The sequence below is a fragment of the Schistocerca nitens genome, chromosome 7 (genome assembly GCF_023898315.1).
Source record: "Schistocerca nitens isolate TAMUIC-IGC-003100 chromosome 7, iqSchNite1.1, whole genome shotgun sequence".
Taxonomy (NCBI): Eukaryota; Metazoa; Arthropoda; class Insecta; order Orthoptera; family Acrididae; genus Schistocerca; species Schistocerca nitens.
Genome location: NC_064620.1, coordinates 138,545,237 through 138,570,666, shown reverse-complemented (window position 1 = coordinate 138,570,666; position 25,430 = coordinate 138,545,237). Strand labels below are relative to the sequence as shown.

The 25,430-nt window shown below is 42.6% G+C and overlaps 1 protein-coding gene across 1 annotated transcript in view; it reads right to left on the bottom strand.

Moving 5' to 3' along the window:
* LOC126195503 (sialin-like) overlaps positions 1–25,430 on the bottom strand; it is a 758,511-nt gene that overhangs the window by 549,371 nt on the left and 183,710 nt on the right. Inside the window, exon 4 of the mRNA XM_049934131.1 lies at positions 13,760–13,996. Coding sequence (XP_049790088.1) covers positions 13,760–13,996 — 237 coding nt within the window. The remainder of the gene's footprint in view (positions 1–13,759; positions 13,997–25,430) is intronic.

The window sequence follows — 25,430 nt, the reverse complement described above, 5'->3', positions numbered from 1 at the left end:
ATCTGTGACCCAAAACTCCACTTCTCTAAAGGACCATAACACCACACAGCAATACTGCAGAAAGGGAAAACACAGGTGTAGTGTATAGGATCTCTTTCCCTGTAGTATAGATTTGTGTGTAATATTCTTCAGTGGATCATGGCCACTGACATAATACTTTTTAGTATGGAGGCAAAAAGAGATTCGGCCCTCAGTACATGGTTGGGGAGTCACAGCCTCCCTGAGGGCTGAGTTGGGGAAGTGCGATGTTGCAGCCAGGACAGCTTTCCTCTGGCCCTCAGACGTGTATTAGCTGTTGGAGTGGCATTGCCTTTCACGGCCGAACCCACTACCTGCAAGGCGATTGTTTAAATAAATATGATTTTGGTATACTGCCACACATGTGTCAATATCGTGAAATTGGAGCAGTGGAGCAGTATTAAAATTTCATTACAATAGTACCTTTATAGCCGTTTATAATGTTTATTTCAAAATGAAAAAATCAAACAATAATCATTTAAATCATTGATAGATATCCAGTTTCTCTAAACAAAAGAAGGCAAAATCGAATTCATCTGTTTGGAATGAAGATTTGTTTTATCTGTGATGCACATTGGTTTTTTTCTTCGTGATTGTTTTGCTAGGGATCGAAACGAGAAACGGAGTATCATGCAAAAGTCTTGTGGATTAAATACATGGCAAAATAAAAGAAAAAATGACTTGTATTATAAAGATGACTGTGATGTGTCCACTGTAGAGTTTATCACTGGTTACAGTATTTACCGATCATTGTATATGGAGCTATCTTCTTAACAGGAACTGTCAGGGTGTTGGTGGATGGGCCAGAGTCCTGTCGTGTGGGCCACTCTTGCAGGTAATATATCAGCGCACTTGTCAGACTCCTTCCTCGCTTGGCACTCCCACCTTCCAAACTTCACAGAAACTCTCCTGCTGGAGCATCTGTGAGGTTTGGAAGGTAGGAGACGAGGTACTGGGGAAGTAGAACTGTGAGGACAGGCCACGAGTCGTGCTTCGGTAGAGAACATACCCACGAAAGGTAAAGATCCCGAGTTCGAGTGCCAGTCCGGCAGACAGTTTTAATCTGCCAGGAAGTTTCATATCAGTGCACACTCCGCTGCAGAGTGAAAATCTCATTCTGTGTTTGAACTTTGAATTCCCTACCATAGTGAGGTGTTTATGCCATCTTAGGAGAAGGGGAGTACGAGAGTAATAAATATAATAATAAATTATACAATTAAGGAAAATAATCTTGGAAAAAATTTGGTAGCAATTTTATGTCAAAAATTATAATAATTGAGTAATAAATTTTACTGGTAAGTGTCCTATGGATGTCTGGCAACTATGCAGGCCATGCCAGCACTACAATCCAGTAGGGATATGTCCCACCTCTGATTTCTTTAATTTCCCGTGATTTATACGTTACCCAATTCGCCCAGAGGGGAGGGGTTGTGGGGAGGGGAGGGAAGGAGTGGACGAGTGTGGAGGAGATGACTAGTTTCACCTTGACCTGGTGGGAGGTCTGGCAACAATGCAGGTTATGCCGGTACACAAATAGGTTCAATGCTCCCATTTTCTGGTGTTGTGTAATATTATTTTCGTTCTAGACTCCATTATTACACGATCTCAAGAGATAATATAGTATGACCCAAGATGCCAAATCGGTAGTAGAACACAATAAAATGTTGTTAACAGAAAACTCACTACATTTTATGACGTAGCACAGTGCCTTCTATTTTAAATAACTTTCCTTTTCAATGTACTCACTTTGCCTCTGAATAATTCAAACCAAATAATTTAAGACACTTTGGACAGGTCAGGAAAACTGCTTGTGAATCCTGTGGATTCCTTGGGCAGATGGAGGGAATATTTTGAAGAGTTGCTCAATGTAGGTGAAAATACGATCAGTAATGTTTCAGATTTCGATGTACAATGGGATAGGAATGAGGATGGAAATAGGATCACATTTGAGGAAGTGGTGAAATTGGTCAATAGATTGCAGTGCAATAAAGCAGCTGGGGTGGATGAAATTAAGTCGGAACTCATCAACTACAGTGGAATGTCAGGTCTTAAATGGCTACACAGGATAACTGAAATGGCCTGGGAGTCGGGACAGGTTCCATCAGACTGGACAAAAGCAGTAATCACACCAACCTTTAAAAATGGAAACAGAAAAGATTGTAACAACTACAGAGGTATCTCTTTAATCAGCGTTGTGGGTAAAATCTTCTCAGGCATTGTTGAAAGGAAAGTGCGAGTATTAGTTGAGGACCAATTGGATGAAAATCAGTGTGGGTTTAGGCCTCTTAGAGGTTGTCAGGACCAAATCTTTACCTCACGGCAAATAATGGAGAAGTGTTATGAATGGAACAGGGAATTGTATCTATGCTTTATTGATCTAGAAAAGGCATATGACCGGGTTCCTAGGAGGAAGTTATTGTCTGTTCTACGAGATTATGAAATAGGAGGCAAACTTTTGCAAGCAATTAAAGGTCTTTACATGGATAGTCAGGCAGCAGTTAGAGTTGACGGTAAATTGAGTTCATGGTTCAGAGTAGTTTCAGGGGTAAGACAAGGCTACAACCTGTCTCCACTGTTGTTCATATTATATATGTATCATATGTTGAAAACAATAGACTGGCTGGGTGAGATTAAGATGTGTGAACACAAAATAAGCAGTCTTGCATATGCGGATGACTTAGTTGTGATGGCAGATTCGATTGAAAGTTTGCAAAGTAATATTTCAGAGCTAGATCAGAAATGTAAGGACTATGGTATGAAGATTAGCATCTCCAAAACGAAAGTAATGTCAGTGGAAAGAGATATAAACGGATTGAGTGCCAAATAGGAGGAACAAAGTTAGAACAGGTGGACAGTTTCAAGTACTTAGGATGCATATTCTCACAGGATGGCAACATAGTGAAAGAACTGGAAGCGAGGTGTAGCAAAGCTAATGCAGTGAGTGCTCAGCTACGATCTACTCTCTTCTGCAAGAAGGAAGTCAGTACCAAGACTAAGTTATCTGTGCACCGTTCAATCTTTCGACCAACTTTGTTGTATGGGAGCGAAAGCTGGGTGGATTCAGGTTACCTTATAAACAAGGTTGAGGTTACGGATATGAAAGTAGCTAGGATGATTGCAGGTAATAGTAGATGGGAACAATGGCAGGAGGGTGTCCACAATGAGGAAATCAAAGAAAAACTGGGAATGAACTCTATAGATGAAGCAGTCAGGGCGAACAGGCTTAGATTGTGGGGTCATGTTACACGCATGGGAGAAGCAAGGTTACCCAAGAGACTCATGGGTTCAGCAGTAGAGGGTAGGAGGAGTCGGGGCAGACCAAGGAGAAGGTACCTGGATTCGGTTAAGAATGATTTTGAAGTAATAGGCTTAACATCAGAAGAGGCACCAATGTTAACACGTAATAGGGGATCATGGAGGACTTTTATAAAGGGGACTATGCTCCAGACTGAACGCTGAAAGGCATAATCAGTCTTAAATGATGATGATGATGATGATGATGATGATGATGATGATGATGATGATGACTTGACAGTACATCACACAATGACATTAAATATTAGAGTCAATCTTTTGTTTAATAACACAGTACAAATATTACACATCTAATGGACAATGTCCTTTACACTTCACACTATTTGAATTTAGATTTAACAAAATAGCTTTCAGTGTGATTATAATTTCATTCACCTGCAATTATGATTGCCTAGTGCCCTGTATGGTTTCTGCTTAACCATAAGTTAAACATTCTACAATTATGCCATACTCATTGAACGGTACTTTGCCAATGTAATTCTGATAACAATGCTGGTATACTTTGGAGGTAAAACGGAAAAGTTCCATTAAAAAATAAAAGGAATAAAACAGCAAAGAAGGGGCTAGTTTGCTCAGTTACATCTTCTTATTCTGTTTAAATCGCCATCGTTTAAGTCATGAGGAAGAAAACCTTCAAAATTACGGAAAACACTTCAAGGAATTTCAGTATTCTCCCCTTGACTTGGGCTAACGTTGGGCAAATATCCTGGTACGAAATGGTGCTTTTTTTCAACCAAGTTTAAAATATTATAATGTTGTCAGATCATGTTATATAACTCGACGTTAAGCCTGAATTCCTTGCAAAATTCATGAGCTTTTTTTTTTTTTTATCTGACATAGTGGAAACCATTCACCGCTGTAAATACATATAGCCTCAACTATTCACTTTCCATTTATAATTACCAAAATGTCTTTCAGATATTAAAATACGTGGTACTGAGAACACACTTTCACAAACTGTCGTCAAAATTCTCGTCTGCCGATTTAGGTTACAATGCCTCACAGTTCTGAGCGTAGTGCTCTCACATATATAGTGTTTCAAATATACTTAAACTCTTTACCCCTTCACTCCACAACTCCACAAATGCCCAATTACGCCCTCCTGTACGAGCATTCTTTTCCTCAGTTGGGAGCACTCATCGATTACTTCTGTGCCAGCCCAGGGAGAGCCTGGACGACGTTTCCTCATAGTACTGGATACTTTTAAATTAATTTGGAATCCGTGCATTGGTCATAATGTTTTCTATGTAAGGACAGCTATTCATAAATATTTAACACACATAGTGCAATATGTTTTGTGCTGGCGTAAGCTGTCGCCAGCACACCGGTCGGAAAAGATGTAGCAAGAAGATCGACAGTAGGCACTGGATCAAGCTCGCCTATCAGGAGAGACGCCAAAGACTCACACTGCCAACGCCCTCTTGACCACAAGTATGTAGATCACCACCGCTGAGGGCCTCAGTCTAAGTCTCTGTCACTAGCTCAGTCTCAGTCATTAGCTCAACTGCTCGGTCACTGGCGCACCAGCTCGCACTCCAAGCTTGCATCTGTCAGTACATTGGGACCAGATTAGTGTACATAGCGGGACCTGTACTTTACTCATAGCGATACTAAAGTCTGTAACAGCTAGAATACCGATATTATCTGCAAGAGGACTAAAGAGCTTGTATCGCAACACACGCACTCTCTTAAAGATAAGTAAGCTTCCCATTTATGTAAATAAAGAACCCTGTTAATACATGTGTGGAGTTGGTTTGTAGAAAGTGGACACTAGCCACCAAAAAACATCCTCTTCCTTGATTGCTACAGTACAAGACTCTACATGTTCCTTTATGTTGTATTGTATACTATCGCTTTGCCTGTTAAATTATTTTCAACTCCCCACTTTCTGGACTTTAACTACACCCTCCCCACGTTTCAGACTCCTTACCACACAAGGAAATTCTGAGAACTGTGTGTCCTTCACTGTCAAAGAAATTTACTACTTTTTGCAGCTTTTGTTAATTCTTTCACGTAGCACCAGTAGGATTTTTATCTGTCACTTAGCAATTATTTTATCACTGGCAATATTTTTTCAATATTACAGCTGCAGAATCTGGCCGTAGTTTGAAGATCCGCCTATAACTGGCAGGGTACGCCTGTTCATGTTTTATTGTAGTTTTTTTGCACTGTGCGCGAGAGTTGTGAGTAGCTGTTGACTGAAGTCACAGCAGCACCGACTTTTGGGGCATTCCAACGACGACCATGATCATTCATTCAGTTCACATTTTTAATCTTTCAGGAATTTTCAATACAGTGATCTGTAGACCAGGTACACAAGTGTTATCCTTTTAGAACTTCCTACACGCAGAATGCAACGGAATCTGTCACTATTTTGAAGCCTGAAAATATTCGCTATGACATGGCACCACAAGTTTCGTCTTCGCACTATAAATAGCTTCAAATTCATCCACGACTCCTCGGTACAAATTTATAAAATGTGTGTCATAATCTTTTTGGCTGTAAGTTTATACTAATTGAAGTTATCAATTTATTTCTCAGATTACATTTTTTAAATCTATAAAAGAGAGAGATACTTTTCGAGTATGTAACCCCTTCGTTACGGAAAGAACGATTACGACACCACTTAGCAGAATGTGTACCACAAAGATGTGCCTGAAGGCAGCACACATGAGTTTAAAGCAGTTTAACTCTTGAAAATGAAAGTTAGTCTTCGATGACATTGTGAATAATTAAGTTTCAAGACTGTCTCTGGTTTTCTCATATGAAACCATGGATGCACTTCAGTATACAGGCATCTTAGCTCCCAGCTGCTGTGATGGCTCCAGCGTGAAAGCAGATGCTAAACACTGTCAGGCAATCGCTTCTGGTTAACTGTTTATCAGTGGGTGCCCAATATGATTATTAATGAAAATGTACTATGTTGTTGTTGTTGTTGTTGTTGTTGTTGCGAAGGCTTTCAGTCTGAAAACTGGTTTGGGGCAGCTGTCCACGCTACTCTATCCTGTGCAAGCCTCTTCGTTTCTGAATTGATACTGCAACGTCATATCCACTTGAATCTGTTTACTGTATTCGCCTCCTTGTGTCTCTCCACAGTTTAACCCCCCCCCCCTCCCCCATACTTCCCTCCAATACTACATTGATTAAACTGATAAATTCTTGATGCCTCAAAATGTGCCCTGTCAACCTATCCCTTCTTTTAGAAACGGTATGCCACAAATTTCTTTTCTTCCAAATTCTATTCAGTACCTTCTCATTAGTTAAGCGATCTACCCATCTACTCTTCAGCATTCTTCTGTAGCAACGCACTTCGAAAGCTTCTAGTCTCTTAAATTGTTTATTATTCATATGTCACTTCCATACATGGCTACACGCGATACAAGTACTTTCAAAAAAGACTCATTAACATTTAAATCTATATTCAATGCTAGCAAAATTTCTCTTCAGAAACGCTTTTCTTGCCATTGCTAGTTTACCTTTTATATCCTCTCTACTTCTGTCATTGTCACTTATTTAATTTCCCAAATGAAACACATTTACTACTTGTTTCCTAATCTAATTCCTTCAGCATCGCCTGACTCAACTCGACTACATTTCATTACCCTTGTTTTGCTTTTGGTAATCTTCATCTTACATCTTCCTTTCAAAACACTGCCCATTCCTTTCAACTGTTCTTCCAAATCCTCTGCTGTCTCTGACAGAATTACAATATCAACGGCAAAGTTAAAAGTTTTTATTTCTTCTTCCAGTCCTTCCCTGTCATGCCTTGTAATTGCTTTCCGGTTTCTGTAGAAGTTGTAAACAGCATTTCGGTCCCTGTATTTTACCGCCGCTATCTTCACAAATTTAAGATTGTATTCCAGTCAACATTGTCAAAAGCTTTCTCCAAATGTATACCGCTACATGGTCCAGTCTCATTAAGGTGACAACCACCTATGTACAACATCAATGCGAAATAACCACTTCCAGGCAGCAGGTGGCAACATTAGCATTACTTACGGAGTGCTTGTTATATACTCATTCCAATATTTCAATTATGGCTTCAAACGAAATTTACTGTATACTGTATACTGCTACATGGACCAGTCTCATTAATGTGACAACCACCTATATACAACATCAACGCGAAATAACCACTTGCAGACAGCAGGTGGCAACATTAGCATTACTTACGGAATGTTTGTTATATACTCATTCCAATATTTCAATTATGGCTTCAAACGAAATTTACTGTATATTGCTACATGGTCCAGTCTCATTAATGTGACAACCACCTATATACAACATCAACGCGAAATAACCACTTTCAGACAGCAGTTGGCAACATTAGCATTACTTACGGAATGTTTGTTATATACTCATTCCAATATTTCAATTATGGCTTCAAACGAAATTTACTGATTTGATTGCTGAGCCAGTCCATAAACGAATTTTTGGAAGTCAGTAATGAACTCATAGGTCATAATTATTTTACACAGTTCACATAATTTGATGAATTATTTATAAATATTTCAGATACTTTTGAGGACAGCCCAGATGGGGTTAAATCGTAATAGTAATACTAGCCCCTGACTGGAGAAGAGGAGGGAGAGGCGTGTGGATTCAGATCGTTCAGGTACTACTGAGCACAGCCCACATGGGACTGCACTGTATTCAGCTCTTTCTTTTTAATACTGCACTATTATTGGCTGGAAATAAGGAGGAGGAAGGAGTGTGACGTGTTGTGTGCAACAGAAATGAAGCAGCTTGACACCATTTTATGTGTCATTTTAATACTATGCTCTGGCTGGATGGAGATAGAGAGGAGGGTCATAGGGTATGAAGCACAACTGGTATATCTCCATCAACTTGGACTTTTAATACTGCACTATGATTAGTGAGATAAAAGAAATTATTCAGATAGTGAAGGGAGACGAAAATTTAATAGTCGTGGGGGTTTGCAGTTCCATAGTAGGAAAAGGAAGAGAACGAAAAGTAGTAGGTGAGTATGGAATGGGGGTAGGAAATGAAAGGGGAGGCCGCCTGGTGGAATTTTGCACAGAGAATAACTTATCATAGCTAACACTTAGTTTAAGAATCATGAAAGAAGTTTGTATACGTGGAAGAGGCCTGGAGACACTGGAATGTTTCAGATAGATTATATAATAGTCAGACAGAGATTTAGGAATTAGGTTTTAAATTGCAAGACATTTCCAGGGGCAGATGTAGACTCTGATCACAATCTATTGGTTATGAACTGTAGATTAAAACTGAAAAAATAGCAAAAAGGTTAGAATTTAAGGAGATGGGACCTGGATAAACTGAAGGAACCAGAGGTTACAGGGAGTTTCAGAGAGAGCTTTAGGGGACGATTGACAAGATCGGTGGAAAGAAATACAGTAGAAGAAGAATGACTAAGAATGAGATTTTCACTCTGCAGCGGAGTGTGCGCTGATATGAAACTTCCTGGCAGATTAAAACTGTGTGCCGGATCGAGACTCGAACTCGGGACCTTTGCCTTTCGCGGGCAAGTGCTCTACCATCTGAGCTACCGAAGCACGACTCACGCCCCGTCCTCACAGCTTTACTTCTGCCAGTACCTCGTCTCCTACCTTCCAAACTTAACAGAAGCTCTCCTGGAAGGTAGGAGACGAGGTACTGGCAGAAGTAAAGCTGTGAGTACCGGGCGTGAGTCGTGCTTCGGTAGCTCAGATGGTAGAGCACTTGCCCGCGAAAGGCAAAGGTCCCGAGTTCGAGTCTCGGTCGGGCACACAGTTTTAATCTGTCAGGAAGTTTCAAGAATGACTAACTTCGAGAGATGAAATAGTGAAGGCAGTAGAGGATCAAATAGGTAAAAAGAAGAGGGCTAGTAGAAATCCTTGGGTGACAGAAGAGATATTGAATTTAATTGATGATAGGAGAAAATATAAAACTGCAGAAACTGAAGGAATACAAACGTCCCAAAAACGAGATCAATAGGAAGTGCAAAATGGCTAACCAGGGTTGGCTAGAGGAGAAATGTAAGGATGTAGAGACGTATATCTGTCTACAGGAAAATTAAAAGAGATCTTTGGAGAAGACAGAACCACTTGTATGAATATCAAGAGCTCAGATGGAAAAACAGCTCTAAGCAAAGAAGGGAAGGCAGAAAGATGGAAGGAGTATATAGAGGGTCTATACAAGGCCGAAGTACTTGAGGGCAATATTATGTAAATGGAAGAGGACGTAGATGAAGACGAAATCGGAGACATAATACTGCATGAAGAATTTGACAGAGTACTGAAGGACCTAATTTCGAAACAAAGCCCTGGGAGTAGACAACATTCCATTAGAACTACTGGTAGGCTTGGGAGAGCCAACACTGACAAGACTCTACCATCTGGTGAGCAAGATGTATTAGACAGGTGAAATACCGTCAAACTCCAAGAAGAATATAATAACTCCAATCCCAAAGAAAGCAGGTGTTGACAGGTATGAAAACTGCTGAACTATCAGTTTCATAAGTCAGAGCTGCAAAATACTAACACTAATTATTTACAGATGAATGAAAGAACTGATAGAAGCCAACCTCGGGTAAGAACAGTTTGGAGTCTGTAGAAATATTGGAACACGTGAGGCAATACTGACCCTATGCATTGTCGTAGACTATAGATTAAGGAAAGGCAAACCTACGTTTCTAGCATTTGTAGACTCAGAAGGAGAAGACAGGGTTTGACTGTTGACTGGGATACTCTTTTTCAAATTCTGAAGGGCTAGGGGTAAAATACAGGGAGCAAAAGACCATTTACAATTTGTACAGAAACCAGATGGCAGTTACAAGAGCCGAGGGGTATGAAAGGGTAGCAGTGGTTGGGAAGGGAGTGAGACAGGGTTGTAGCATATCCCCGATGTTATTCAAACTGTATATTGAGCATGCAGTAAAGGAAACAAAAGAAAAATTCGGAATAGGAATTAAAATCCATGGAGAAGAAATAAAAACTTTGAGGTTTGCCAGTAACATTGTAATTTTGTCGGAGACAGCAAAGGACCTGGAAAAGCAGTTGAACGGAATGGACAGTATCTTGAAATGAGGATATAGGATGAACATCAACAAAGGCAAAATGAGGATAATAGACTGTAGTCAAATTAAATCAGGTGATGCTGAGGGAATTAGATTAGGAAATGAGACACTTAAAGTAGTGTGCTATTTCGGAAGGAAAAGTAACTGATCGTTGAAGAAGGGAGGATATAAAATGTAGATTGGCAATGGCAAGGAAAGCGTTTCTGAAGAAGAGAATTTTCTTAACATCGAGTATAGATTTAAATGTCAGGAAGTCGTTTCTGAAAGTATTTGTATGGAGTGTAGCCATGTGTGGAAGTGAAACATGGACGATAAATAGTTTGGACAAGAAGAGAATAGAAGCTTTTGGAATGTGGTGTTACAGAAGAATGCTCAAGATTAGATGTGTAGATCACGTAACTAATGAGGAGGTACTAAACAGAATTGGGGAGTAGAGGAATTTATGGCACTACTTGAATAGAAGAAGGGACTGGTTGGTAGGACACATTCTGAGACATCAAGGGATCACCAATTTAGTACTGGAGGGCAGCGTGGAGGGCAAAAATCGTAGAGGGAGACCAAGAGATGGATACACTAAGTGGATTCAGATGGATGTAGGTTGCAGTAGTTACTTGGAGACGAAGAAGCTTGCACAGGATAGAGTAACACGGAGAGCTGCATCAAACCAGTCTCTGGACTGAAGATAACAACAACATAACTGGTGGCTGGTAAGGGGAAGGGAAGGCGAGAGGGGAGATGGATTTTTAATTTCCCATTAACACAACTAGGCTATTTCTGCCATACTGGATTTTTCGCGTTTAATACTGTCCTATGGTTGGCTGGAGATACGAAATGGGTGGTAGGAAGGGGTCCATTGCTTCCCACTGATAAGGGTGATGACTTCACTGATGATGCCTCTGATGACATCACTGATGATGTCACTGATAAGGAGTAGTTGGTCTATAATGATTCCAGCTAGTACATGGTCTTTTTGGTCCTGAATCGGAACTGACAACCTGCTTGTAACAACTGATGTGATATACAAAATAGTTTGCTACCCACAATTGAGTATTGTAATTTGCAGCCTTCACTGTCTGCATCATAGTTTATTCCTAAATACAATTCCCACGGTACTAGTGAAACTAAAGCAATACAGTAAACAAAAGACTTGTAACTCATGCCTTGGGAAAGGATAAAATACGGTTGGAATAGGAGAAGAGAAGAGTATTCATGTGACATTGTCATCTCAGTGGGAGTGTTAGTGTTGCGGCAGAGGGGAATTTTGCAGTGTGTTAGTGGGTGGGACAGATAATGGAACAATTGTATCATCAGGCTCTTCCCTACGTTCAGCTCACAGAAGCTCTAAGAACATTACAAGTCGTAATTATACTATCACTATCACTGAGCTTTCCAGCCATGTTAACAGACTGTGGAAAACTAAAAGTCTATTACACATGCTTCAGAATAATTGGAAATACACAGCGCACATTTAATAGAGCAGACCAAATTACTGAGCACCTTCTTTTACCCTGCAATAATTTATTGAAAGGAGAACAATGACCCTTCCATAAATCAGACTTAGTTCATAAATTCACAGCAGCTTTTTACGACTTTTATAATTGTATAAGATTTTCATTTATATGACAGTACGTTTGTGTCAACTATAAGTTCACACAAAACCTGCAAAGACTGGATATATGTCCGAGGGGAAATGCTCAATAGGAGGGGCAGTAAAGACATTTTTATTCAGAGACGATAATAACATTGAAGTTACCGTGATTCATGATGGTCTCCTAAACACTACAAACAGTGGAACATGGTTATCTGAGTACCACAGATGGCAATACATGTTCTGCAACGTTTTCACATACTGACTACAAGGTTGGTAAGGTGTTCCTTTTCTCCATCAGCATGGCTGACAAATTGCTGAATGGTGGTTGGGGCTTGTGGACATGCTGCAATACATCTTCCTGATGCATCCTACACATGCTCCATGGGATTAAAGTTTGATAATGGCAGGCCAGTCCATTCGCTGAATAACCTCTCGTTCCAATAGCTCCTCTATGTGCACTGTTCTGTATTGCATATAGTGCACCATCATCCATAGAAGTTAAGTCAAGGCCAAATTTACCTGTTACAATACACACATGGGGAAGGGGTACATGTCGCAACAACATTGACCAGCGAGCGTACCATGTTCCAAGATCTGGAGGTCAGTGTACCAAAGGAACATGATGCCCACCCAAGCCATAACACATGGACCACTAAAATTATCATGTTAGACATTAAGTGTTCCCATCTCTCATCGTATAAGGTTATATCCAGCATTGCTGAGAATGATCGTTTGGTGGTCCACGTAATATGGTGCAGGTAAGCATCATATTGCTTGGGTGTACCGACCTCCAAATCTTTGAACATGGTACACTGGCTGGTCAATGTTATTGTGACACTGTACTCCTTCCCCATGTGCATCATTTCAGGGGTGCATTTGATCCTGACTTCATTTTTGTGAATGACAATGCGTGACCAGATTCAACAGACAGTTGGAGGAGCTCATGGAGCGAGAGGATATTTGGTGAATGAACTAGGCTACCCATTCTCCAGACTACATTCCTCCCAAGCAAGTGTGGGGTGCTCTGAGCAGATGCACTGCAGGATGTCCACATGTATCAATGACCATCCAGCAGCTGCTAACCACGCTGGTAGAGGAGTGGAACGTGCTACCACAAGAACTCTCTACCAGTTCTTGTGGTCAGCATGGGAGCACGTTGTAAAGGACGCAGTGCCATTTGCGGTGATCACACATGATATAAAGAAGCATTTCCCATCAGTCATAATGTCCAGGGGACCAACATGAATCATGGTGACTTCAGTGTAATTATTGTCTTTGAATAAAAGGTCATTCTGCTCGTTTCATTGTGTATTTCTTTCAGTTACCTTCTGTACCACACTGTAGCAGTTCTTTCTATGCATGGTGCAAGTTACATCGAGTTCTGGTACTTGGCAGCAGTGACTTTCATCCTTAGTATTCGCACACCAGTGTAGTTGGTGGGTCGCAAATTGTGGACACTAAAAACTCGACATGCACTAGGTACAAAACGTCCAAATTATAAAAGGAAGGGTTGAGACTAAATGAAATGTGCATGCAGCTAGGGTCTCACGTTGGGTTGACCAGTCGCCTGGTGCAAGGCTTTTCAGTTGATGCCACTTCTCACTGTGGCGACTTGCATGTCGATGAAGATGAAATTGTGATGAGCTCAACACAACAGCCAGTCACTGAGTGGAGAAAGTCTATGACCTAGATGTGAATCGAGCCTGGGAGCCTCAAATGGGATTCTGCTGTGCTGACCACTCAGCTACAGCGATGGGCAGGGTTAAGATAAAGCAGAGGTAGAGACAGATACTCACTCCACAGACGCCAATGAACAGGCGGGCGGCAAAGAGCCAGCCGACCCCAGCATCAGCCGCGAGCGGGCAGAGGATGGTGAGGACAGCACCAGCCAGCGACGTGACGCCCACCACGAGCCGTGGGCCCAGCAGCTCGGCCAACATCCCACCAGGGATGTGCGCCACCACCGAGCCATAGAAGTAGGCTGACAGCACGTGGCCCTGTGCCGTCTGCGACCAGCTGTACCGTGGCCCATACTGCAACACAGTGTGGGCGAAACACTGCTACATGTCATGCATTCAATTTGCCTCATAGATATAAAAATATCACTGCCTGACAAAAAAAGATGAAGTACTCAGATCACATTCTCGAATGTCTATGTAACTTTGCACACATGCAGACCATCACTGGGTAGTTTCTGTCCTCTGTGATAGGTACAGTGTCTAGTAGACTGGAAATTGCTGTCCATGTTTAATGTTTTTATCACACTTTGTACGGTATATAAGACACTGAACAGTGTCAGCTGTTGAGCGGTCACTATGAAGGATATAAAGATGCCATGCAGTCATGTGAGGTGGCAAATTTACAATCAGGCCTTAATGTGGGTCTTTATTTGGCCAGCTGGTCGAATTGTGTAATATGGAGGTATGTGGGACATTCTGATGTGACAGTGGTCTGATACTGGATTCCATGGGAACGTGAAAGCAGACATACTCACCATTAAGATTCTGCTCGACAATGTTTGAGCAACACAAGGAGGGTTCCCGTATTGTGCACCAATCACGTTGTAACTGCACATCTGAGAACAAGTAATGAACTCGCTGAGACATTCTGCGTTCATCATGCTCCATTCGCCAGAGACAAGCAGCCGCTATCTCATTTATAGGGTGCCTTGACACCACAATGGCTTTGCTGTTATGGGACAATATAGCTCTTAAGTACAGTATCACGAATCACCTTTTACGGCTCACCTCTTGGTAGTTGCATCAAAGGAGCTACTAACATTTCGAGATTGGATCTTTTGAACAAATTAGGTTTGGAAATGCACAATTATACTCATCAGATTCAGCCCTCCTTACCCAGTACGCACCTGCAAGAACTACTGTCGAAATATGGTTCCATATTCACTGGGCAGGCAACTTGTATTATTAATTAAGAGGCGCACATTACATTGAGGCCTTCGATAGTCCTCAAATTCTGTAAAGCACGGAATGTACCTTTTGCTTTATTAGATAAGCTGAGGGTGGTATCCAGTGGTTACTGGATGACAAGATCCTTACACCAGTTGCTAACAGTTTGTGGATAGCCCCAATTGTTTTGGTGGAAGAAAAAACAAGACCTACCTTACAGATTTATGGAGACTTTACGGCCATGTGAATGGCAGACAATAATTGACAAATATCCTGTTCTAGAGGTAGAGGAGATGATGTAATAGTCTGTCAGATAGTACAGTCTTCATGAAGATCGACCTCTGGGACACTTACCTACACCTACTCTTCGATGAGGATTCTAGACGCATCCTGTTGATAAACATGTCTTTTGGGCTGTTTCAGTAAAATCGCCAGCTATACAGCGTATCCAGTTCACTATTTTTCTATAGCTCATGGAATGACTGATAAAGGAGGTTCCTGCACCTCAATTTACTTGGATGATATTATAATCACGGTAAAAATGCCATGGATCTCTCCACAAATTTTGTAGCCCTCTTCTGAGTCTTGGAGACACACAATGTAAAATGGAACAATGGCAAGTATGCCATTTTTGTCCAACAATTGGAATACTTTGGTTACATCTTTAGTATTTCATGGATCTACCCCACACGACAGCAAATGGAAGCTATCCGAAAGTTACCAGGGCCACAGGATGCTAAACCATTAAAATCAGTCCTCAGGCCACTTAATTATTGTTGCATGTTCATCCCTTATGCTGCAGCTATAACATGGAATCTCTTCACGATTTGCAGAACAAGGGCATTTGGTGGAACTGGTTTGACACTTGTTAAAAGACTTCCCAAGACCTTAAGTGTGCTCCTCTCCTACCAACGTGTCTGATAGCGTATGATCCAAACAAATTGCTTATTGTGGAAGCAGAAACGTCGAATTATAGGCTCAGGGCAGGTGTTTCCCGCAAGGTACATGGAGTAGAGCGCCCTACTTCTTTCGCATCCAAACCCCTGGTGCCAGCACAGCGAAATTGTCACATAGTTTCTGATCCACGCCAAGTCAATAGCCAAGCTGCTGCCAGAGGACACTACCCTACAAGATGTGATGCAGTATGTTCAACACAGGTGGCTGACAGATAGGAAACTCCTTCAAAACTGAGATGGGACTGCTTAATGGTACTACTGGCACAAACTTTGAATATTGAAAGGGATCCTGCTAATCCAAGACAATAGCAAGACCATACTAATCATTCTAAAAATTTTTCAGCACCACGTTTTGTACCTGCTCGATCAAGGTATTGACAAAATGTATAGGTCTCCAAATGTGTTTTTTGGAGAGGTATAGATAAATACAAAGACAGTACACTCGCCAACTGCTGCCAGCGAAATCAAGCAGCCCCAGCGCGAAAATACACTCCTGGAAATGGAAAAAAGAACACATTGACACCGGTGTGTCAGACCCACCATACTTGCTCCGGACACTGCGAGAGGGCTGTACAAGCAATGATCACACGCACGGCACAGCGGACACACCAGGAACCGCGGTGTTGGCCGTCGAATGGCGCTAGCTGCGCAGCATTTGTGCACCGCCGCCGTCAGTGTCAGCCAGTTTGCCGTGGCATACGGAGCTCCATCGCAGTCTTTAACACTGGTAGCATGCCGCGACAACGTGGACGTGAACCGTATGTGCAGTTGACGGACTTTGAGCGAGAGCGTATAGTGGGCATGCGGGAGGCCGGGTGGACGTACCGCCGAATTGCTCAACACGTGGGGCGTGAGGTCTCCACAGTACATCGATGTTGTCGCCAGTGGTCGGCGGAAGGTGCACGTGCCCGTCGACCTGGGACCGGACCGCAGCGACGCACGGATGCAAGCCAAGACCGTAGGATCCTACGCAGTGCCGTAGGGGACCGCACCGCCACTTCCCAGCAAATTAGGGACCCTGTTGCTCCTGGGGTATCGGCGAGGACCATTCGCAACCGTCTCCATGAAGCTAGGCTACGGTCCCGCACACCGTTAGGCCGTCTTCCGCTCACGCCCCAACATCGTGCAGCCCGCCTCCAGTGGTGTCGCGACAGGCGTGAATGGAGGGACGAATGGAGACGTGTCGTCTTCAGCGATGAGAGTCGCTTCTGCCTTGGTGCCAATGATGGTCGTATGCGTGTTTGGCGCCGTGCAGGTGAGCGCCACAATCAGGACTGCATACGACCGAGGCACACAGGGCCAACACCCGGCATCATGGTGTGGGGAGCGATCTCCTACACTGGCCGTACACCACTGGTGATCGTCGAGGGGACACTGAATAGTGCACGGTACATCCAAACCGTCATCGAACCCATCGTTCTACCATTCCTAGACCGGCAAGGGAACTTGCTGTTCCAACAGGACAATGCACGTCCGCATGTATCCCGTGCCACCCAACGTGCTCTAGAAGGTGTAAGTCAACTACCCTGGCCAGCAAGATCTCCGGATCTGTCCCCCATTGAGCATGTTTGGGACTGGATGAAGCGTCGTCTCACGCGGTCTGCACGTCCAGCACGAACGCTGGTCCAACTGAGGCGCCAGGTGGAAATGGCATGGCAAGCCGTTCCACAGGACTACATCCAGCATCTCTACGATCGTCTCCATGGGAGAATATCAGCCTGCATTGCTGCGAAAGGTGGATATACACTGTACTAGTGCCGACATTGTGCATGCTCTGTTGCCTGTGTCTATGTGCCTGTGGTTCTGTTAGTGTGATCATGTGATGTATCTGACCCCAGGAATGTGTCAATAAAGTTTCCCCTTCCTGGGACAATGAATTCACGGTGTTCTTATTTCAATTTCCAGGAGTGTATTTACCACGCCCTCATGAAATTCACCTGTGATGCAGACTTCATGTAGAATTTGTGAACCCATCCATTTGGCACACTGACTTGTATTAGTGGATACTTGTAGTAAATTCCCTTATATTTCTTGCGTGCAGTCATCTACAATGGCCAAACCTATTCAGGCATTGGCTATAAATTTTGCCATTGATGGCCTTCCGGAAACGATAGTTGCTGACATTGGACCATAGTTTACATATACAAAATTCCAACACTTTCGTAAGTCCAAGAGTATTCATCACGAGAAAACAGCCCCATTTCATCCAGCTTCCAATGGGATGGTGGGATACTTGATAATAATTTTCAAGTCTCAAATAGCAAAGTTGCAGCAATTGTGCAACATCGATAATGCACTCACTGTGTTCCTGGCATCAAATCGTTCAGTTCCACGAGATGAAGCGATTTCAGCAGAAAGATTACTGGCCACACATAGTGCACCAAGCTCTCTATAATGAAACCAGTGGCCCATGACAACTCTCTCTAGCGGCTGCATCATTGTCACTGTCGCTGCGCGGGATTAACCGAGCGGTCTCAGGCGCTGCAGTCATGGACTGGTCCCGGTGGAGGTTCGAGTCCTTCCTAGGGCATGGGTGTGTGTGTGTTTGTCCTTAGGATAATTTAGGTTAAGTAGTGTGTAAGCTTAGGGACTGATGACCTTAGCAGTTAAGTCCCATAAGATTTCACACACACACACACACACACACACACACACACACACACACACACACATTATCACTGTCGACTTCACAATGAGGTGTGGGTGACAGACTGTATGCAGTCCAAATACCGATAGGCCCTGGCGTGGATCATCCAGCTCCTGGACAGAGCCATGGTCGACGTTCAGCTGGAAGACCAGATATGGTCCAACAACATAATAATATGTTGCACCTCTGCATGGCCCAGGGTCTTCTGCCAGCCATTCCATAAATCTGTCTGTTGCAAATACCTCACCCCCAGTTTCTGAGTTCGTCCATCCATGCCTGCAGTAGCAACGTCTTCCACAGTGGGAAGCTGACAGCCAGCCTGACACCAATATCAACGACAGTGTTGCTGCCGAAATGGACACCCCCATCCCAATTGATATTGGCAGCAAGGGTTTGGGGACATCGCCCCCTATGCCTGCCGTCGACTGACCTGGACTTCAGGATGTCGAGATGGTTCACCATCTTTTCTTCTACGGTGGACGGGGTAGGGGAGGGGCACTGTTTTGTCACACCCAGTCCATTAACATAGCATGCAAGTCTAGCAGGTAGGAGAAGTGCAGACCTGCAGGGAAAGTACCTTTGGGAATCACACACAAACATTTCTGGGTCTCAGCAGCACCATGAGTGTCTCCAGTAGCTGCCACAACGACAAGTGTTGCTCAGTTTTCCTACAGGCGGCGGCTGTATCATCACTAGGAGGCATGTCGGACACAGCACTACTATGCTCCACTGTGTCACGTGCCAGCAAGTAGGCCATGCCACATCCATACACCCGAGTAGTATTTAGGCAGCTGCACGGCCCTGGCAAACCGGTCCAGCCACTGCACCAGCCTGGAATCACGCCTTCGAGACCACAACGAGCACCCAGCCGGCAGCAACGAGATTCAGCCTCAGCAACATTGTCGCCCATGGACTCTGGCACCAGGACTTAGTATTTGCCGGTTTATTGGCTTTAGTGATCGTGACTGCAGGCAACCATCCTCTGGTGGCCCGCTAGATATAGAATTATACTATCCACAGTCAACAGTGAATGTGAATCGCACCAGATAGTAGTTGCAGATTTCACATTTTGTCACAAATTCAAGATATAATTATTTAGAGTTCGGATCCAATCAGGAAGATCTTTCTGTTCTATTATGAGACAATTAGCGCCATCCGTGCATTTTATGTGGTTCAGTACGTTTATGTTTGTTAAAATAAAGTGTTTTTTTTTTTTTTTTTTTGTCCACCTGGAAGTTTTGTCTTGCTTGTGGAACCCACATAAGGTCGGAACAGAGAGGACGACTGCAGTGCGAGTTTATTATTAATTGTCATGTGGAGAGCCATATCGAGGGACGATACGTTCTTCAAGGTGGGACGGGATCTCAGTAACTTCACACAATGAAATACATGCACATTTCAAAAGTCCTCGGAGTTCACGTGTTGCCATTTTTTTTTAATTTTCATGATGAGTATGCTGTGGACACACCCATCTTCAAAAATAAGGATAGCCACATTCACTGGGATGCATACAAGTTTTCCTGCTTCGATGAAAACTTAAAAATCGGCCGGAACTGGCCACTAACGATGAAAGATCTATAAGTAACGGCAACAACAAAAAAATGGCTCTGAGCACTATGGGACTTAACATCTATGGTCATGTCCCCTAGAACTTAGAACTACTTAAACCTAACTAACTAACCTAAGGACATCACACAACACCCAGTCATCACGAGGCAGAGAAAATCCCTGACCCCGCCGGGAATCGAACCCGGGATCGCGGGCGCGGGAAGCGAGATCGCTACCGCGCGGCTAACGGCAACAGGTAAAGACTGAGCAGATAATCTAAGAATAGATGGATGTATCTCAAAGATGTGACATGATGGTCTACTGCTTACCAGACGCAGAAAATGCAGATAAAATACCTTCTGCGCGAACCAAAAGCTTTCGTCGTTTAATATCCGTTGTTGACTTGATTCTGAAGCTGTAAGCTGTATCACAGAAACTATATTTAATAAGTAATCGATGTAATAATGTATTTATTTCTGACTTCATATAACTGATTGAAATTTTAATGAAAATATTGTAAATTGTGAAGTTTGGAAACCGGCCGATGTGGCCGAGCGGTTCTAGGCGCTACAGTCTGGAACCGCGCGACCGCTACGGTCGCAGGTTCGACTCCCGCCTCGGGCATGGACGTGTGTGATGTCCTTAGGTTAGTTAGCTTTAGTTAGTTCTAAGTTCTAGGGGACGATGACCTCAGATTTCAAGTCCCATAGTGCTCAAAGCCATCTGAATCATTTGAAGTTTGGAAGGTAGGAGACGAGGTACTGGCAAAATTGAAACTGTGAGGATAGGTCGTGAGTCGTGCTTGTGCAGCTCAGTTGGAGAGCACTTGCCCGCGAAAGGCAAAAGATTCCGAGTTCGAGTCTCGGTCCGGCACACAGTTTTAATCTGCCGCAGCACACTCCGCTGCAGTGAAAATCTCATATTACAAATTGTTGGATCACAGCTAAGGGAACTTTATTTCAATGTATCAGTGTTGTTGTTCTGGTCTTCAGTCCTGAGACTGGTTTGATGCAGCTCTCCATGCTACTCTATCCTGTGCAAGCTTCTTCATCTCCCAGTACCTACTGCAACCTACATCCTTCTGAATCTGCTTAGTGTATTCATCTCTTGGTCTCCCTCTACGATTTTTACCCTCCACGCTGCCCTCCAGTACTAAATTGGTGATCCCTTGATGCCTCAGAACATGTCCTACCAACCGACCCCTTCTTCTAGTCAAGTTGTGCCACAAACTCCTCTTCTCCCAAATTCTATTCAATACCTCCTCATTAGTTATGTGATCTACCCATCTAATCTCGAGCATCCTTAAGTAGCACCATATTTCGAAAGCTTCTATTCTCTTCTTGTCTAAACTATTTATCGTCCACGTTTCACTTCCATACATGGCTACACTCCATACAAATACTTTGAGAAACGACTTCCTGACACTTAAATCTATACTCGATGTTAACAAATTTCTCTTCTTCAGAAACGCTTTCGTTGCCATTGCCAGTCTACATTTTATATCCTCTCTACTTTGACCATCATCAGTTATTTTGCTCCCCAAATAGCAAAACTCATTTACTACTTAAAATGTCTCATTTCATACTCTAATTCCCTGACCATCATCCGATTTAATTCGACCACAGCCCATTATCCTCGTTTTGCTTTTGTTGATGTTCATCTTATATTCTCCTTTTAAGACACTGTCCATTCCGTTCAGCTGCTCTTGCAAGTCCTTTGCTGTCTCTGACAGAATTACAATGTCATCGGCGAACCTCAAAGTTTTTATTTCTTCTCGATGGATTTTAATTCCTACTCCGAATTTTTCTTTTGTTTCCTTTACTGCTTGCTCAATATACAGATTGAATAGCACCGGGGAGAGGCTACAACCCTGTCTCATTCCCTTCCCAACAACTGCTTCCCTTTCATGTCCCTCGACTCTTATAACTGCGATCTGGTTTCTGTACAAATTGTAAATAGCCTTTCGCTCCCTGTATTTTACCCCTGCCACCTTTAGAATTTGAAAGAGAGTATTCCAGTTAACATTGTCAAAAGCTTTCTCTAAGTCTACAAATGCTAGAAACGTAGGTTTGCCTTTCCTTAATCTTTCTTATAAGATAAGTCGTAGGGTCAGTATTGCCTCACGTGTTCCAACATTTCAACGGACTCCAACCTGATCTTCCCCGAGGTCGGCTTCTACCAGTTTTTCCATTCGTCTGTAAAGAATTCGCGTTAGTATTTTGCAGCAGTGAATTATATATCTATAGTAACGACGAAATGGCAGTAGCTGTGTCGTTGTTTATCTTTGTCTATGGAGAGTCCCTGTGGTGTTGCGAACTGACAGGAGGCGGAGCAGTTCGGTCTTGAAAGAGTGCGAAAGTGCTTGTTGGGCGCTCCTGCAGACGCGGTGTGCAACTATGCTCTCAGCAATGTAGACGCGCCTGATTTGTTAACTCGGGTGTATTGAGCGCACGGTAGGAGCGGACAGAAAGAGAAAGTTGCAATTCCAACTATTGCATGTCCCATAATGATCCGTTGCTCTGGAGACGATTCGGGGTTGTCTTCGAACAGCAGCAGCAACAACAATGGCAGCTCAGCATTGTCATCAGCTACGTTCTTCGTCGTCCGCACAGCTACAACATCGCAAGACTGTTAAGTGAAAGATTATATACTTCCGTAGGCATTACCCAGCATCATTTCCTTCACAAAGCATGGCGAAGCTAAATAATAATTTGCAATAGTTAAAAGTTTTCGGATAGCTGTGTTGTCACTGTCCTCAGACATTATTACCAAGCAGGGTCCCTTTTTCTTTCCACGCAATCAGCGACTGTCGTAAGGATATGAAAACTGATTGACTATTTACTGTCAGTTTTGCGTGTTTGCTAACGACCAGTTCCAGTCTAAATTTTCTACCTCAGTAACTGTTCATTCTTCTATTGCATAACAGAGGAAAAACTAATTTGTAAATTTTAATATTAACTTCATTTGCTTAAAGGAACGTAAAATTTCTCTCACAAAACTAATAACTAAAGATACAGCACAAATTAAGAGTGCAGAACTTCATTTATTCTGTATTTAGCTTACCGAGTGACTTCTGCTGGCTTGGTATGTATTTTATTGTTGTTATTTTAAAAGTAAAATCAGTTGCTCATTTCCTTAAAGTAAATTCAGTTCAATATTTTCAATAATCAAAAGTAAATTACTAGTCTTTTTCTAAATTCTGCATCACGTTCTGCTGAGGTTACTGAAAGTCACTTTTTTTTACATTACAAGGTTTAAGTTAAACCAGTCATTTGTTTAGCTAGAAACTACATTTAATTTTACTTTCAAAGTGTAGTATTTCAAAATAAATAACTGCAAACTCAGTGCTTTCTGATTCATTTATTTTCTTGTCAACTGTTGTGCTGCCGGCCGCGGTGGTCTAGCGGTTCTGGCGCTGCAGTCCGGAACCGCGGGACTGCTACGGTCGCAGGTTCGAATCCTGCCTCGGGCATGGGTGTGTGAGGTGTCCTTAGGTTAGTTAGGTTTAAGTAGTTCTAAGTTCTAGGGGACTGATGACTTAAGATGTTGAGTCCCATAGTGCTCCGAGCCATTTGAACCATTTTTGAACTGTTGTGCTGTGGAAAAGCGTGACAGCCTTTTGTTGCCACACCAGTGATTGTTGTTTAAATTCCTTTGACATTACCTTTCTCAAGATTCTGGAGAGTTATTGCCCTAGTGAGCTGACGACCGTTTAATTGTCCCTTTTTTTAGTTAATCCGTGTTTTCCTTGTGTTATCAGTGATTTTTGTAGTAAATATTACGTGGTACCCATTATCCCCCTGTGCAGTTGGTGAGCGATTACACTATCTTCCACCCATGTCAAAATTGTCATCAATATTTAGCTTAAATTTAGAGTAGATTCTTCCTTCAGAACAGTCTGTTGTACACTTTCGTCCACCTAACCGGCGTTATTTTCTTTCGGTAACTATAGCCTTGTTGTTGTGGTCTTCAGTCCAGAGACTGGTTTGATGCAACTCTCCATGCTGCTCTATCCTGTGCAAGCTTCTTCATCTCTCAGTACTTACTGCAACCTATATCCTTCTGAATCTGTTTAGTGTATTCATCTCTTGGTCTCCCTCTACGCTGCCCTCCAGTACTAAATTGGTGATCCCTTGATGCCTCAGAATATGTCCTACCAACCGATCCCGTCTTCTAGTCAAAATGCGCCACAAATTTCTCTTCTCTCCAATTCTATTCAATACCTCCTCATTAATTATGTTATCTACCCATCTTCAGCATTCTTTTGAAGCACCACATTTCGGAAGCTTCTATTCTCTTCTTGTCTAAACTATTTATCGTGCACGTTTCACTTCCGTACATGACTACACACTATACAAATACTTTCAGAAACGACTTTCTGACACTTAAATCTATACTCGGTGTTAACAAATTTCTCTTCTTCAAAAATACTTTCCTTGCCATTGCCAGTCTACATTTTATATCCTCTCTACTTTGACCATCATCAGTTATTTTGCTCCCCAAATAGCAAAACTCCTTTACTACTTTAAGTGTCTCATTTCCTAATCTAATTCCCGCAGCATCACCCGATTTAATTCGGCTACAGCCCATTATCCTCGTTTTGCTTTTGTTGATGTTCATCTTATATCCTCCTTTTAAGAGCATTTTCATTCCGTTCAGCTGCTCTTCCAAGTCCTTTGCTGTCTCTGACAGAATTACAATGTCATCGGCGAACCTCAAAGTTTTTATTTCTTCTCGATGGATTTTAATTCCTACTCCGAATTTTTCTTTTGTTTCCTTTACTGCTTGCTCAATATACAGATTGCATAACATCGGGGAGAGGCTACAACGCTGTCTCACTCCCTTCCCAACCACTGCTTCCCTTTCATGCCCCTCGACTCTTATAACTGCCAAATGGTTTCTGCACAAATTGTAACTAGCCTTTCGCTCCCTGTATTTTTTCCCTGCCACCTTCAGAATTGGAAAGAGAGTATTCCAGTCAACTTTGTCAAAAGCTTTCTCTAAATCTACAAATGCAAGAAACGTAGGTTTGCCTTTCCTTAATCTATTTTATAACGTAAGTCGTAGGGTCAGTATTGCCTCACGTGTTCCAACATTTCTACGGAATCCAAATTGGTCTTCCCCGAGGTCGGCTTCATTCCAGTCAACATTGTCAAAAGCTTTCTCTAAGTCTACAAATGCTAGAAACGTAGGTTTGCCTTTCCTTAATCTTTCTTATAAGATAAGTCGTAGGGTCAGTATTGCCTCACGTGTTCCAACATTTCTACGAATCCAAATTGATCTTCCCCTAGGTCGGCTTCTACCAGTTTTTCCATTCGTCTGTAAAGATTTCGTGTTAGTATTTTGCAGCCATGACTTATTAAACTGATAGTTCGGTAATTTTGACATGTGTTAACACCTGCTTTCTTTG